The sequence below is a fragment of the Artemia sp. Qi Xiang Cuo genome, chromosome 4 (genome assembly GCF_049724085.1).
Source record: "Artemia sp. Qi Xiang Cuo chromosome 4, ASM4972408v1, whole genome shotgun sequence".
Classification (NCBI taxonomy): Eukaryota; Metazoa; Arthropoda; class Branchiopoda; order Anostraca; family Artemiidae; genus Artemia; species Artemia sp. Qi Xiang Cuo.
The window spans coordinates 74082879-74098775 of record NC_142797.1 but is presented as its reverse complement, the minus strand read 5'-3'; the positions used below and the strand labels follow the sequence as shown (position 1 = coordinate 74098775).

General features: G+C 34.6%; 1 protein-coding gene across 1 annotated transcript in view; it reads left to right on the top strand.

Annotated features, from left to right (window-relative positions):
* The window catches only part of LOC148953425 (sodium-independent sulfate anion transporter-like), a 134230-nt gene that overhangs the window by 32831 nt on the left and 85502 nt on the right, over window positions 1-15897 (top strand). Inside the window, exon 3 of the mRNA XM_089087957.1 lies at window positions 663-858. Coding sequence (XP_088944083.1) covers window positions 663-858 — 196 coding nt within the window. The remainder of the gene's footprint in view (window positions 1-662; window positions 859-15897) is intronic.

The window sequence follows — 15897 nt, the reverse complement described above, 5'->3', positions numbered from 1 at the left end:
CTTTGTCTCCCCCTTTGGGGCAAAATTATTGCTTTGTGCCAAAAAATGGTAGATAAATACACTTTACTATGGCCAAAGGGTTTTTTGCAAGTCAAAAGGGCACTATAACTTAAATTTTTTTGGTAAATGAGTCTGATCCTGATTTGCTAAGAGCGTTGGTCTGATCCAATCGCACCATCTCTATGGTCAAACAAACACAGCTCTATGGTCATTCTTCACGAAAAAAATGGCAAATTCAGAATTTTTGTAGATCATGTCCTATGTAATAGGAGTTCTCTGATGTGCTACAATTGGTTGGTGAAGTTTTCATCCGCATAACTCGGTCTTTTTGATGTTTTGCTCCTTTCTCGAAAACGAGGTAAATTTACTCAGGCTCATATCATTTGGTTGGTGACCTTATTATACCAATTAAAGACCAATTCGCAATAAGATTTTTAGCAATTCCGAGATTTAGCAAGCACTTATTCGAGGATACGAAGCTTTTCATGGAATTTTTTGGTTGGCTGAAATACTCTACAAAAAGTTCTAAGTGGCTCATTAGTGTTAGTTAAATCTCTGTATTAGCAAAATCTCATTGTAAATGTGGCCTAATACGGGTGTTACAGATTGTATATTTGTCTGTCTTTGATAATTGTTGATAATTTGTGTATTTCATATTATAGTATGGACTATATGCATCTATAATGGGCTGCTTTGTTTACGCAATTCTTGGAAGTACAAGATCTCTGGCGGTAGGACCTACAGCTCTGCTTGCGATATCAACCTATCCCTATGCTGTCGCTTGGGGTCCAAGTGCGGCAGTATTTTTGTGTTTCATGTCTGGCATTATCGAGCTTCTCTTGGGAGTTTTTAATTTAGGTAAACTGTCATTTTATTGATTTTTGTTTTCATGTCCAGAAGATTTAATTGGATTTCTATGCAAATGATCCCCTAAAAACAGTTTTTGTTTTCATTAATTTTTGTTTTAATGTTTTAAGTCAGGTTGTGACTAAGATCGTCATAAAAATATATCACAGCAAAATTTTCAGTGTTCTGGCTTAGAAACTGCAGAGTTTTAAACAAAATAAATATCTACCAAATAGCCCAAGTAGTCACAAATATACAATCTCTTTGCTAAAATAAGGGTAATGAGTTCAAGTAACCATTCCGCTATTATCATCAAACACGAGGTCCCCGTTGCTATTCTGGTAACCATTTCTGTCTTGAATACAACATGGACAGGATGAGACTGATCTACAATGGCCAATAGATTTTATACAAATATATATACTATCATTGGCAGCTTAATAGCGCTGCTTAAGTAAAGAACGAAAATGGCACAATGTATTATTATTATTTTGTTTTTGTTTTGATTTGTTTCAGCACTGGGCACTTTGATTAGAAGGACTTGTCATAGAAACTTCAAAAAGGACTCATTCCATTGGAAATTGAAAGGGACAGTACCCTTTTTAATAGCCGAAAGAGATTGGAGGGCAACCAGCCCCCTACACCCATAATTTCTTCGAACACATCCAATTAAAATTTTGAGATAGGCATTTTGTTCAGCGTAGTTGAAATTTTCGGAAATTATGCATTTGAGGATAATCAACCCCCGCGGCCCTCAGGTCATGGGTTGTAAGTTATACCCTGGGGGCATACCAGGTTTGTATAGAAAGGGTAGTCTTATAAACTTTAGAGGTGGCTCATAGGATTGGTGATTCTGATGTTCTAATGCCCTTTTTAAGACTAACAGTGATTGGGGGCAGCTACCTCCCCCCCATACACACGTACTACTGTCCCAAAATGCATCCAATTGAAATCTTGAGATAGCAAGATAGCAATATCATATAACAAGGTTGTTGCGGTTAAAACAAACCCCCGAAGCCTAGGGGCAAGGCTTTTAAGCTATTCCCCAAGGACAATAAATTTTTTTATGGAAGGGATGGTTGTACAAACCTTAGAGGAGTTTCATTTGAATGTAAATTGGAATTTCTAGTTCCCTTTTAAGAGTCAATAGTGACGGAAAACAACTAGCCTCCCTGTCCTCCCCCCTGCTAACTACCCTACTTTTTACCAAACGCATTGGATTGAAATTGTGAGATAGCCAATTTGTTCAAAATAGTCCAAAGAACATATAACAATGCCTCCAGGTTTTACACAACCCCCCAGAGCCCTGGAGTAGGGGTGGTAAGTTATGTCCTGGGAGCATATAAGGTTTCTTATAGAATGGCTGGTCGTATAAACTTCAGGTGGGATTCATTGCATTATAAATCGGGAGCTATACTGCCCTTTTGAAGAGTCAAAAGTGATTTGAGAGCAACCAGCCCCCTCCCGTAACGCCCATCATTTTCCAAAAGAAAATATCCAATCAAAGTTTTGAGAAATACCTTTCTTCAGCATCGTTGAAGGGCTCAGTAGTTATGTGTTTGAGAATGTCAATCCTCCCTCCCCCGATGCCTCAGGACATGGACTGTAAGTTAGGCAATTTGTTCATTGTTTACATAATGCAAATGTTATTGAGAAAAAGTATGCATGTTTGACTACTACTCTCCCAAAATAAAAAGGGTATTAAAGTGAGTCTCTAAAGGAATGTTGAGGGTAGTGTTGAAATAAATTGAAATATGGCATGTGTATATGGGTTGTCAAAAGGGCTTAATTCAGGAATGACTGAGTATATTAATCTAGAACTTTCAGGAAATGATAAGGGAGATGATCAATTGACCTAAAAGGCAATATTTGCACGCTACTACTACTGCAACTGCTGCTGCTTATAGTGCTCCCACAACAACTACAACTATTACTTACTATCACTAAAACTACTACTTCTGTAGCGGATACTACTAAGGCTGAGGATATTGAAAAAAAAAAAATCTGAGGAAACGTTGAGGGGAAACGTTGAACTAAATCAAAGCATATTATGTGTATACAGATTACTGATACGGGCGTACCAGAAATATTCTTAGAATGGATTATCGCATCAAGAGGAAACTTCAGGGGTATCCTGGGTGGGATATTCAGTTGACCAAAAGGCAAAATGTACCTGCTGTTACTGCTATTAATTCTGCCGCTACTACTGTTACTGCTACTAATAATTATACACTATTAGTGCTACTACTGTTCCTACTAATACCTCTACGACTATGATACTACTACAATTAAGGCTAAGCGTGTGAAGTTGAAAATTTGACAGAATATTGAGGGGGAATTTGAACTAAATCAAAACACACTATGTGCATGCAGATTGTAAAAAGTGCGTATCTCAAGAATTATATACATACTTAATACATACGTATCGTATGTATTAAGTTGGAACTTTCAAAGAATACTTAAAGGAGAAGATCAATTGACAAAAAGGTAATATATTCATGTCACTATTAGCACTACTACCACTGCTACTTTTACTAATATTACTACCACTACTACTAAACTACTCCAGCTTCTATTTCAATTGCAGCAACTTGTAAGGCTTAGGGTATTAAGATAAAAAGGGCGTAAAAAAAGATTCAAAAGCGTAAATCAGCAATATTTTTGGAACGGCTTACTGTGCCAAGGCGTAAATTCCGGGGCATTATGAAAGTGATATTCAACTGATCAAAAGGCAAGATGTACATGCTAATTCCGCAATTAATACTACTTATACTACTGTTACTACTGCTACTAATGCAACACTAACACTACAACTACTTCTCCTGCTAACACCGCAACTAATGTGATACTAAAACTATTAAGGCTAAGTCTATGAACGTAAAATTTGAGAGAATATTGATTTCAAATTTAAACTAACAAAAGGCACTCTGTGCATTTCGATTGTCAAAAGAGCGTATCCTAAGAAATGACTTTTGCATACAATAAAAGTTGGAACTTTCGGGTGCGGAAGGAACAAAAAAACAAAGGTAATATATGCAATCTGCTAATAATGCAACTACAGCTATTGCTATTACACAATCTAAGGGCATTAAGGTGAAGCTTTCAACGAATATTTAGGCAGAAGTTGAACTAAATCGAAACAAACTATGATCATGTAGATTGTCAAATAGGTGACAAGGCAATATCACAACAACGCCTCATATTAGGAAATTAGACTTTTCAGAGTAAGTTGTGGTGGATTTTGAACTAGTCAGAAGACGTTATGTGTATTCTTTTAATGCCACTTCTACGATTACTTTAACTAATGACACTAAGGGCAATAAGTTGACAGTTTTAGGGAACGTTAGGGGGAGTTTCAATTAAACAAAAAAATAATATATACATGCCGGTATTAAAAGGGCATATAAACAATATCATAGGCAGTGCTGCTCTATCATAACTAGTAATATCATCAATATTTTGAAGCAGCTAATTTGATTGGAAATCAAAGAGATAAAAGTAATTGGAGGGCAATCAGCTTTCCAATTATATATCCCTAAAAAAAGACTTTGCCAATATAAAAAGAGCAGAAATTAATCAAAATACTTTTTCCACAAATAAGTTTTTCAACGAAAAGTAAAGAACTCGAGCAATTTTTTAAATGTTTATACTCTTATAATTTTAATAAATCAAAACTATTGTTTTGCATTCACGTGATGAGCAAACCTTATTGATTATGTTTCCCTATAGTAAACCAAAGACTGGCAGGATCAATACAAGATACTAGGGTATATAGAAGTGCTATTATTGATGTTAAAAGTAAAGACCACCATCTAGTAGTGTCTAGGGTTAATTTAAAGCTTACATTTCGGAAGGGTATCTACCTCTCGGGAAGTTATGATGTTGGTAGACTCTAGGTTTAGAATTTGAAAGAAACTTTCCAGGAACAGTTGAATGCTAAACTTGAGAGTTTAAAAGTTGACAATTTGAAAGATGGTTGGAATAATTTTAGAATAATAATTTGTGAAGTTGCTGAAGGTGTCCTACGGAAGAAAGCTAGGACTGCAGCTAAGAATATTATTGGAAAAGCTTTATGTTTAATCGAAAGGAGAAGGGACTTGTACAAGAATTATCTGAGTGATAGATCATATGAAAACAAAAGGAATGTAAGAAAGTGGTGAAAGTATTAAAATATAAACCAAGGAGGTGTGAAATGGAGGTCATGGGTAAAATTGCCGAGGATCTGGAAGATGCAGCTAGAGTGCATAATAGTAAAATATTGTACTGGCATGTTAATAAATTGAGAGGGAGTATTCAATCCGGACCTATCCCGGTTAAAGATAGGAAAAGGGCCACAATTATTGATAAGGGAAGAGTTAAACAGAGATGTGCAGAACATTTTGAGAATTTGCTAAACCTAGATTTAGTTGTACGAAAAGATATAGAGGAAAATTAAAAAGTTTGTGATACCTTGGATGTGAAGGAAGATTTGTTTTGTGAGGAAGAATAAGTGACAGTACTAGAAGGATTTAAAAATAATAGGGCTCCAGGTGCTGATAGGCTGGTAAATGAGTTTTTTGAACATGGTGGCTCTGAGGTTAGAAATAAGTTACTGAAGATTATGAATATGATTTTTGAAAAAGCGGAAGTACCTAACAATTTTAGGAAAACCTTAATTAAACCACTGTATAAGAAAGATAATAAGAGTGAATGTGGCAATTATCGAGGTATTAGTCTGGTTTATGTAGATAGCAAATTACTTAGTAATATCATACTTTTTAGACTGAGAGATGCTGTAGACAAAGTTTTAAGAGAAGAACAGTGCGGTTTTCGAAAATTTCGAGGATGTGTCGACCAAATTTTCACTCTTAGGTTAATAATTGGGAAGTGCCTGAGTTGTTGAACACCTTTGGTCCTCAGTTTTATAGATTACGAGCAAGGGTTCGGTTCTGTTGATAGAACAGCTTTAGGAAAGGTTTTATTCTTGTATAGTATACCAGACAAATACATTAAAGCGGTTAGTACTATGTAAGAGAATAAAACTGCTGCGGTTGAGGTAGGAAATGAGGTTATTAGCTGGTTTTGTATTAAACCAGGAGTTATGCAGGGTTGTGTTCTCTCCCCCTTTATATGGATATTTTAATGGACTTTGTCTTAAGGTGCACAGGTACGGCAATGGGAGACCACGGAATCAAATGGAGCGGAAAAAGTCTCCTGGACTTAGATCATGTTGATGATTTAAGCATCCTAGATGAAAGAGTGAGCAAAAATGTACTTTTAGACGTTTTGCGAGTACTGGGTGCTAGAATAGGTTTGAAAATTGATGTTAAGAAAACTAATTCACTAAGGCTAGGAATAAGTGAAGATGAAAAGATGACGCTGGGTAACGGAAAGATTGATCCGGTGGACAGCTTCACTTACCTTGGTAGTATTATTAGTAACGACGGTGGGAGCAGTGAATATGTTAAAAGTAGAATAGCCAAGGCTCAGGTTGTTATTTCGCAATTAAAAAAAAGTTTGGAAGAATAAGAATATAAGGCTGCAAACCAAAATTAGAATATTAGAAGCTATAGTGGTGAAGCATGGGTGCTCCGAAAAGTGGATGAAGGTTTGCTAGATGTTTTCCAGAGAAATTACTTACGGATCGTTATGTGTACCCGGCTGACTGAATGTATTTTAAACAGTAGGCTATACGAAAAATGTGGTTCAATACCGCTTTCTAAGGCTATAATTAAAGAAAGATTCAGGTGGCTAGGGCAAGTTGTGTAGATGAAGGATGACAGATTGCCGAAGATCTTCTTTTTTGGCCAACCGTCTAGGGCTAAACGGAAAGCAATTCGTCCTCGTCTGGGGCGGGAGGATATTATAAAGAAAGATTTAAAGGAAATGTTAACTTCCTGGGAGGTGTAAGAAGGGAGGCTTTGAATAGATTGGGATGGAGGAGGAGCGTGCGTAGCTGTATTGGACTCAGGCGGCTTGATGCTGCGGTAAGTTGTTGTTAATAGTAGTAGTAGTAGTATATTATATATATATATATATATATATATATATATATATATATATATATATATATATATATATATATATATATATATATATATATATATATATATATATATATATATATATATATATATATATATATATATATATATATATATATATATATATATATATATATATATATATATATATATATATATATATATATATATATATATATATAGAGATCAGCAAATCCCGAAATAAAGTGATCGACGTTAATTAAAGATGACTGTTTCATAATTCTCTTCAAGATTGATGTCGGTGTTCAATTCAATTATTTATTACCGACAACAACCTTAGAACAAGTAGTACAAGCGGAGTATAAACAGAATAAAAAAAGAACATAAAAAAAACACTAGCAATTAATTTCTACTAAGAAAAAACTGAAAAAGACCATGGTCAGAGTCAATTTTACAAAATGCATCTGCAGAAAGATTTTTTTGTAGGTCACCGAGCTTATGAGTTACATCCGTAACATAGAATTTTTTAACTAGATACCGATTTCTACTCCATGACGGCAGAGATTGAAGAAATTTGCAAAATTTGAAGTATATAACTTTAATCTTTTTCAAATCCTTTAGCTTAGGAACAGAATGAACACCCGAAAAATAAAGTACAGAATGATCAGAAAAAGTTGAGAATAAGCGCTTAAGAGCTCTTCTGTTATATTTTCCACGGTTTGCTAAAATTTTTGAATAACTGAACTGAATTTTTCTTACTGCATCATCAACAATTTGTTTACGGAAATAGCTAAAGAATTAGAAACAGTAATACCAAGCCACCGAAAGGAAGAGACAGAAAGTACATAAAAAATCATTACATACCAGAGGAGTAGACGAAGACAGATTATAAGTTAAGAATTCACACTTGTCATGCTTCAGGGATAGACCAATACTTAGGAAAGGCTGAGAAACTAAAGAAACCATCGCAGAAAGAGCAGATTTAGTACGACTAATCAACAGGATGTCATCAGAATAAGCAATGTAAGAAATATAAGTAAAACCAGAACAATAAGTGCCTGTGATCTTTTCCAGAACAGTAGAAATAAAAATTTTGAAAAGGCTTGATGATAAAAGACCTCCCTGCCTTACACCTTGAACCACATTCTGTTTAATAAGAAAACATTACCAGACCTAGGCTGACCACATTCTGTCCAAACTTTTAGCCAAAATTTAGCTTTATCTATACAGGCCTTAAGGTTAGTGTCAAGTGACCAAAGATGCTTTTGAGTATTCTTTCGGATTCGCTTTAATGGGACAGAAATTTTTTCAGCTTCTTTCATAGCGGAGAGGATAGAGTGATAATATCAGTCTATTTCATATTTAGCATAAATAAAATTCTGGCTACACTGCAGTAGCTGGCTGATACAGAACATAAATCGTACTTAAAAGTGAAGCCAATATTTTAAGATAAACAGAAAAATTCGCTTTTTTCTAATCAGGCTTATAAAACCATTTAGAACGAATACCATGACTCTTAGATATACTCCCCGAACAAACTTAGGCTTTGATAAACAAAATGACAGCGGAAGGTGATCATAATCCTGCTGGTCAAAATGAACCGTAACTGGTTAGCAGACAAGAGCTGCAGAACAAATAACCTGATCAATGTCTAATTTACTACATGAATGGTGAATATACGTATAATTATGGGACTTTCAAGCAATTTTATAAGCCAGGAGAGAATAAAGAAGCTAGTCATTCCTTACATTATCAGAAACATGATCAGTTTTAAAATCACAGCAATAACAAAATAGACCCCATGATCCAATATCTTTTGCATTAAAGTTTTAAGTCCATTACAAGCACAAGAGAACTTCCGAAGTGAACGAATAGAAGGATTTTTATATGACAGATTCACATTAATTAATACAATATTAACAAGACGCACATCAAGAAAAGTGTCATCTGATTGGAAAAGCACAGGACTCGCATAAGAAACATTTTTCTTAAATACACAAGCTAAGCCACCAGAAGGGCGGCCACGCGTAATTTTAGCTGGGCACACAAAAACAACAAGATCACTGCATCGTCTCAGAAAATTCTCGCTAAAGGCAGACAGTAAATGTTCTTGGAGACAAACAACGACGTAATTAGCATACATATCATCAATAAAAAGTCCTTGCCTGTCGTTCCATTGATATTAAATGAGACTATACTTAAGTCCGGATTCATTTCTAAGAATAGACCTTATCAGTGATCTTCTTAATCACAGGGCATCGTAGACTGTAAGAAGGATGAGATCCTGCACAATTGGCACATGTCGGAGATTCCGTACAATGATCGCTGTTCGTAGATAAATACGGCCCATCACAACGAGCGCACTTAGGAGAAAGAGCTTCTAGTACATGCACTTTCCAAATACCCAAGAGATCGACACTTGAAGTAACCCTTTGGCAATTGCCTGAACTCATAAACACGAAGTTTTTCATACCCAATCTACACACCGTTACGCAGAAGTGATCCTTTGGAAATCGCGTCTGCATATTCAAGCTTAACCGTTTTGCTTGTTCTAAATCAACTAGACCCAAGCTGGTTCCGTAGCATTTCAAGGTCAAAATCAGACGGGACTTCTCGAATAACGCCAGAGAGTTTTTAGATAAAACTTTCCCACTAGAACCAGGTAGAGCTTCCTTTGCTGATTTGCAAAAATCCTCAGCTGCAGATTTCTAAGTATTCACCGTCCACCGCTTTTCATTCGGTCGCACGCTGTTCACCAGCTGATGACCAGAAATTGAGTCTATTACGGATTTTCACTTTAGCGGGTCACCATGCTCAGGCGGGGAATCTGAGATCAAAATTGTTGTATGCGTATCACACGCAGCAGGTTGGGTAATCACAGGCAATTGAGGAAAGTTCAGATTGTACGAATCCATCTTGGCAGAAACTAGCAAAATTCCTTGCTCACGACCCGTAAGCTTGGCTGTAACTTGCGTAAACGCTGTTGCAGAGATCACAAGAACTTATGTTGGTCTTTTGATGACGAAACAGACATGGTCTACACTACGCAGCAAGCTTGTATTTATTGATTTTCACTTTCGCTTGTCTTCTAACCACAGCCTTTTCTTAATGTCTTGGTATCACCTTAGAGTCGGTACAACCACCCTCGGAAATATATATATATATATATATATATATATATATATATATATATATATATATATATATATATATATATATATATATATATATATATATATATATATATATATATATATATATATATATATATATATATATATATATATATATATATATATATATATATATATATATATATATATATATATATATATATAGTACCAGGAGCCTGGTATGACTACGCAACAGGCTTGTATTTACTGATTTTCAATTTCGCTTGATATAATCACCCTGGGAAAAATACAAAATCTCCCATTAAGTTGTGACCTGTTTAGAAAGTTTGTGGCCAGAATTATGAATATGCCAGTTTTCAGAAAAAAGCAACTATGTAACCAATCTCAAGGCTGGGCCCCGGCCCTGCTATGTGGCAGGCTTGTATATATTGATTCGTATTGTCGCTTGTCTTCTAAATGACTTCAAATTGCTTGGAGACACTCATCTTGAGAAAATCCAAAGAATTCTATTAAGCGAAGACAAAAAACTTCGAAGTTATTTCCTCTCGAGACAAGAAATAAAATTCATTGTAAATAACAACTGCACAAATAAACTTAACTTGAAGGGAATAGGATCCCATCCTTATTACAGACTAAAACCGAGTTTACTTTTATGAACGGTGTAATAAATAGTTCAAGTATATACAATATGCCTAGAAACCCCCCAAAGAAACAAAAATTTACTATTGTTATAAATGATGATTCTTTGGAACAAGAGAAAATTTTGTCCAACCACGTGAACCATCAAATGTGATTTAACCAAGAGAAGACCCAAAAAAAGTAAATTTACAATGGCTAAAAATGAACAGCATGGACCATCTAATGAGACAAGACCAATCCGTGCAGCTAAAGCAAAGGGCATTGGAAAATGTCTCAAGTAATGAAGATCCAAAATTAAGAATAAAGAAATATGAAACGAATCTGAAAAGCAAGGACATATACGGTACAAATGACATATTATTTTTTTCATTCCTGTCTTTTAGATCTCTATCTTTTATTCATAATTAATTAAAAAAACTTTCCGAAAAATATTTTTACAGAGAAAAGTAACGGCCATTTTAAACTTAAGCTCAGCAGATACAAATATCTTTTAAAATTCAAACTAAAAACGACCAGAAATTACTATTAAAGAATAAATGAAAGCCAAAACGAACAGAAATTAAATAAACAATCATAGCAAAAACATACAACAAGTAATAATATAAATGAATAAATAGATCTTAAAGCGAGTAATGCTTAGATTGAATATGAATATCAAGCTTAAAAAAAAAAAATTCCTATTGAAGTATCAATGAAACTAAAAACGAACAGAAATTAAATAAGCAATCAATGCAAACAAACGTACAATAGATATTAATGTAAATTAATAAATAAATCTTAAAACGAGTGAAACTTAAATTTTATGACAAATATTTTCTTTTGTACTTTACATTGAAAATAAATATTAAAATTATAGTAACATTTTGAACTGATGAGCTTTCAGCAATTAATATCATTGTGCATCAAATATTCAGTTTAATTTATTAGCTTGTTTTAAAGTTGTTAAAGACGAATATAGTTTTCCTACAAACAAGTGTTTGGATACTGCCTCCTTTCCTAACTGTAAATAAAAACCAAAAGCCTTCTGCGTCATTGGCGCTTAACTGAAAACGGATTATATTACAAATATTTTCTTTTCCAGTTCTTACAGTATTGAAATTAAAAATACAATTACAGTGAAATAATTTAGTGAACTGATGGATCTTTCAAAAATTTATATCATTATACATCTAATATTCAATTTGATGTTGTTTATACTTTCCAAGACTGTTCAAGACGCGTTTAGTTTTCAGTAAAGTGTCAATGAAGCAGTAGGTTTTAAACTTTTACAGTGAGAGAAGGAGGTCATACCTAAACTCTTTTTTGTGGTGATTTTTGTTCGTTTCAAGCCTGATTTGCATATTCAATTTAAGTTTCACTCGTTTTAAGATTTACTTATTAATTTACATTAATATCTATTGTATGTTTGTTTGCATTGATTGTTTATTTAATTTCTGTTCTTTTTTAGTTTCATTTATACTTCAATAGGATTTTTTTTTAAGCTTGATACTTGATACTTGATTTTCATTTTTTAGTTTCATTGATACTTCAATAGGAATTTTTTTTTTAAGCTTGATATTAATATTCAATCTAAGCATTACTCGCTTTAAGATCTATTTATTCATTTATGTTATTACTTGTTGTATGTTTTTGCTATGATTGTTTATTTCATGTCTGATCGTTTTGGGTTTCATTTATTCTATAATAGTAATTTCTGGTCGTTTTTAGTTTGAATTTTAAAAGGTATTTGTATCTGCTGAGCTTAAATTTAAGATGGCCTTTACTTTTCTTTGAAAAACTTATTAGTTGTGGTGGAGTGTCCTCCTCAAAAACATATTTACTATCTGAAAATCAACTACGTTGAATAAAATATCTATCTCATAATTTTGATTGGATGTGTTAAGGGGAATGATGGGCGTGGGGGGAGGGATAGTTGCCCTCCAATCACTTTCGACTATTAAAAAAGCACTAGTCCTTTGAATTTCTAATCGAATGAGCCTTTTTTGTAGTTTCTACGACAACGTCTTCTATAAAAACCTTATATACCCCTAGAGCAGAACTTAAAACCCTTGCTCTGACGGTTGTGGGGGAGTGTCCTCCTCAAAAAAGTATTTTATCTCTGAAAATAAACTACGCTGAACAACATGTATATCGCATACGTTTAATGGGATGTGGGCGGGGGAATGCTAGGCATGGGGGGGCTAGGTGCCCTCCAATCACTTTCGACTATTGAAAAGGGCACTAGTCCTTTTACTTTCAAATCTAAAGAGCCTGTTTTGAAGTTTATACGACAACGACTTCAATAAAAACGACTTCTTTAAGAACCTTATATGCCCCCGGGGCATAAATTGAAACCCTTGCCCTGGGGTTTGTGGGGGCGTGTCCTCCTCAAAAACAAATTTTTCTATGTGAAAATAAACTACGCGGAACAAAATGTCTATCTCAAAATTTTGATTGGATGTGTTGGGGGAAATGATGGGCGTGGAGGGAGGGGGGCTAGGTACCGTCCAATCACTTTCGACTATTGAGAAAGGCACTAGTCTTTTGAATTTCCAATCGAAAGAGCCTGTCTTGAAGTTTCTACGACAATGCCTTCTATAAAAACCTTATATGCCCCCGGGGCATAACTTAAAACCCTTGCCCAGAGGGTTGTGGGGAAGTGTCCTCCTCAAAAATATATTTTGTGTCTGGAAATCAACTACGCTGAACAAAATGGCTATCTCAAAATTTTGATTGGAAATGTTTGGGGGAAAGATGGGCGTGGAGGGGGGGGCTAGTTGCCCTCCAATCACTTTCGACTATACAGTTAGGAAAGGAGGCAGTATCCAAACACTTGTTTGTAGGAAAACTATATTCGTCTTTAACAACTTTAAAACAAGCTAATAAATTAAACTGAATATTTGATGCACAATGATATTAATTGCTGAAAGCTCATCAGTTCAAAATGTTACTATAATTTTAATATTTACTTTCAATGTAAAGTACAAAAGAAAATATTTGTCATAAAATTTAAGTTTCACTCGTTTTAAGATTTATTTATTAATTTACATTAATATCTATTGTACGTTTGTTTGCATTGATTGCTTATTTAATTTCTGTTCGTTTTTAGTTTCATTGATACTTCAATAGGAATTTTTTTTTTTAAGCTTGATATTCATATTCAATCTAAGCATTACTCGCTTTTAGATCTATTTATTCATTTATGTTATTACTTGTTGTATGTTTTTGCTATGATTGTTTATTTAATGTCTGATCGTTTTGGGTTTCATTTATTCTTTAATAGTAATTTCTGGTCGTTTTTAGTTTGAATATTAACATTTAGTTTTATATGCGGATCATGATTTTAAAATTGTCTCTAATTTTATTTTAAAGAATTATTTTTATTAAGGTTCTTTTTAATTAAGTTTTTTTAGTTTTTTATTTAAAAAAATTTTAAGTTTTTAATTCCTTATTTCAAAATCAAACTTAAAAAAAAATAAATCAAATATTCATCAAAGTAACAAAACTGATATCAAAGTAACAATATCAAACTGAAAAAATGGGTTTATGTCAACCTCGTAGTTTTTATCATCTGATGTTTGAACTATTTTTAACAAAATTGCTATCTCAATATTTTTATCGGATGGGTTTGGGGAAAAAGGGCGTGGGAGGAATAAATTAAGCTTCGGTCTCTTTTGACTATTTAAAAGTGAACTAGAACTTTCTATTTTCAATCAAATGAGCCCTCCCTGAAGTTTATACGAGTATCACTTCTATAAGAACCATTAAATCCCCAGAGTATAACTTACAAAGCCTATCCCTGGGCCCTGGGGGTTGTGTCGACCCTGGAGTTTTAATGCCTAATGGTTGAACTATTTTTAACAAAATGGTCAACTCAAGTTTTTATCGGATGGGTTTATCCATCTGATACACCCAAAGACGTGGAGGGCGGGAGGGGCTAGTTGCCCTCTGATCTTTTTCAATCTGAGAAAATGAACTACAACTTTTAATTTCCATTCAAATGAACCATCTCAGAAATTTATACGAACATACCTTCCATAAGAACCATATATGCCCCCAGAGCAATACTTACAACGCCTGCCCCGGCCCTGAGGGGGGATGTCTACACAGGATTTTTTCTTATCTAATCTTTGAACTATTTTTAACGAAATGACCATACGCAAAGGAGTTTTTGTTATATTATCTTTTAACTATTTTTAACAAAATAGCTACCTCAAATTTTTATCAGATGTATTTGGGTAAAAAGGGCTTGGGAGGGGGGGGAGTTGCCCTCTGATCACTATTGACTCTTAAAAAGGCACTAGAACTCTATATTTCAAATCTAATGAGTCCCCTTTGAAGTTTATACGACCACCCCTTCTATATGAAGTGCCTCTGGGAAACAAAATAAATGGAGTGTGGGGGGAGGCTAGTTGCTCTCCAATCACTTTTGACTCTTAAAAAGTGAATTACAACTACCAATTTCCAATCACATGAGCCCTCTAGGAATTTTATACAAGCATCCCTTCCATAACAACCATATATGCCCCGAGGGCATAACTTACAACGCCTACTCCCGGGCCCTGGGGGGCTGTGTCGACACCGGAGTTTTTGGTTATCAGAACTTTGAACTAGTTTTAACAATATATCTCTCTCAAAATTTTTATCTGATGCATTTAGGGCGTGGAGAAGGGGGGGGGGCTAGTTGCCCTCCGATCTTTTTTTACTCTTAAAAAGTGAACAAGAACTTTCAATTTCAAATCAAATGAGCCGTCTCCGAAGTTTATACGAGCATCCCTTCCATAAAAACTGTATATGCCCCTAGAGCATTACTCATAACGCCTGTCTCCGGGCCCTGCGGGTTCCGTCGACACAGGAATTTTTCTTATCTGACCTTTGAACAATTTTTAATGAAATGGCTATTATAAAAATTTTATCGGATGGGCTTGGGGAAAAAGGGTGTGGGGGGCCAGTTGCCCTCGGATATCTTTTGACTCTTGAAGATTGAACTAGAACTTTCAATTTCCAATCAAATGAGCCCCCTCTGAAGTTTATACGAACATCCCTTTCATAAAAACCATATACGCCCCCAGGACAACACTTACAACGCCTATCCCCAGGGCTCTTTGGGGCGTTTTTGTTATCTAATTTTTGAAAAATTTCAAAAACCGTGGCTATCTCAAAATTTGTAGTGGACGGGTTTGGGGAAAAGAGCGTGGGGAAGGGACTAGTTTAACTCTCTTGACTCTTAAAAAGTGAAATAGAACTTTCGATTTCCAATCAAATGAGCCCTCTATGAAGTTTATACGAGCATCCCTTTCATAAGAACCATACAT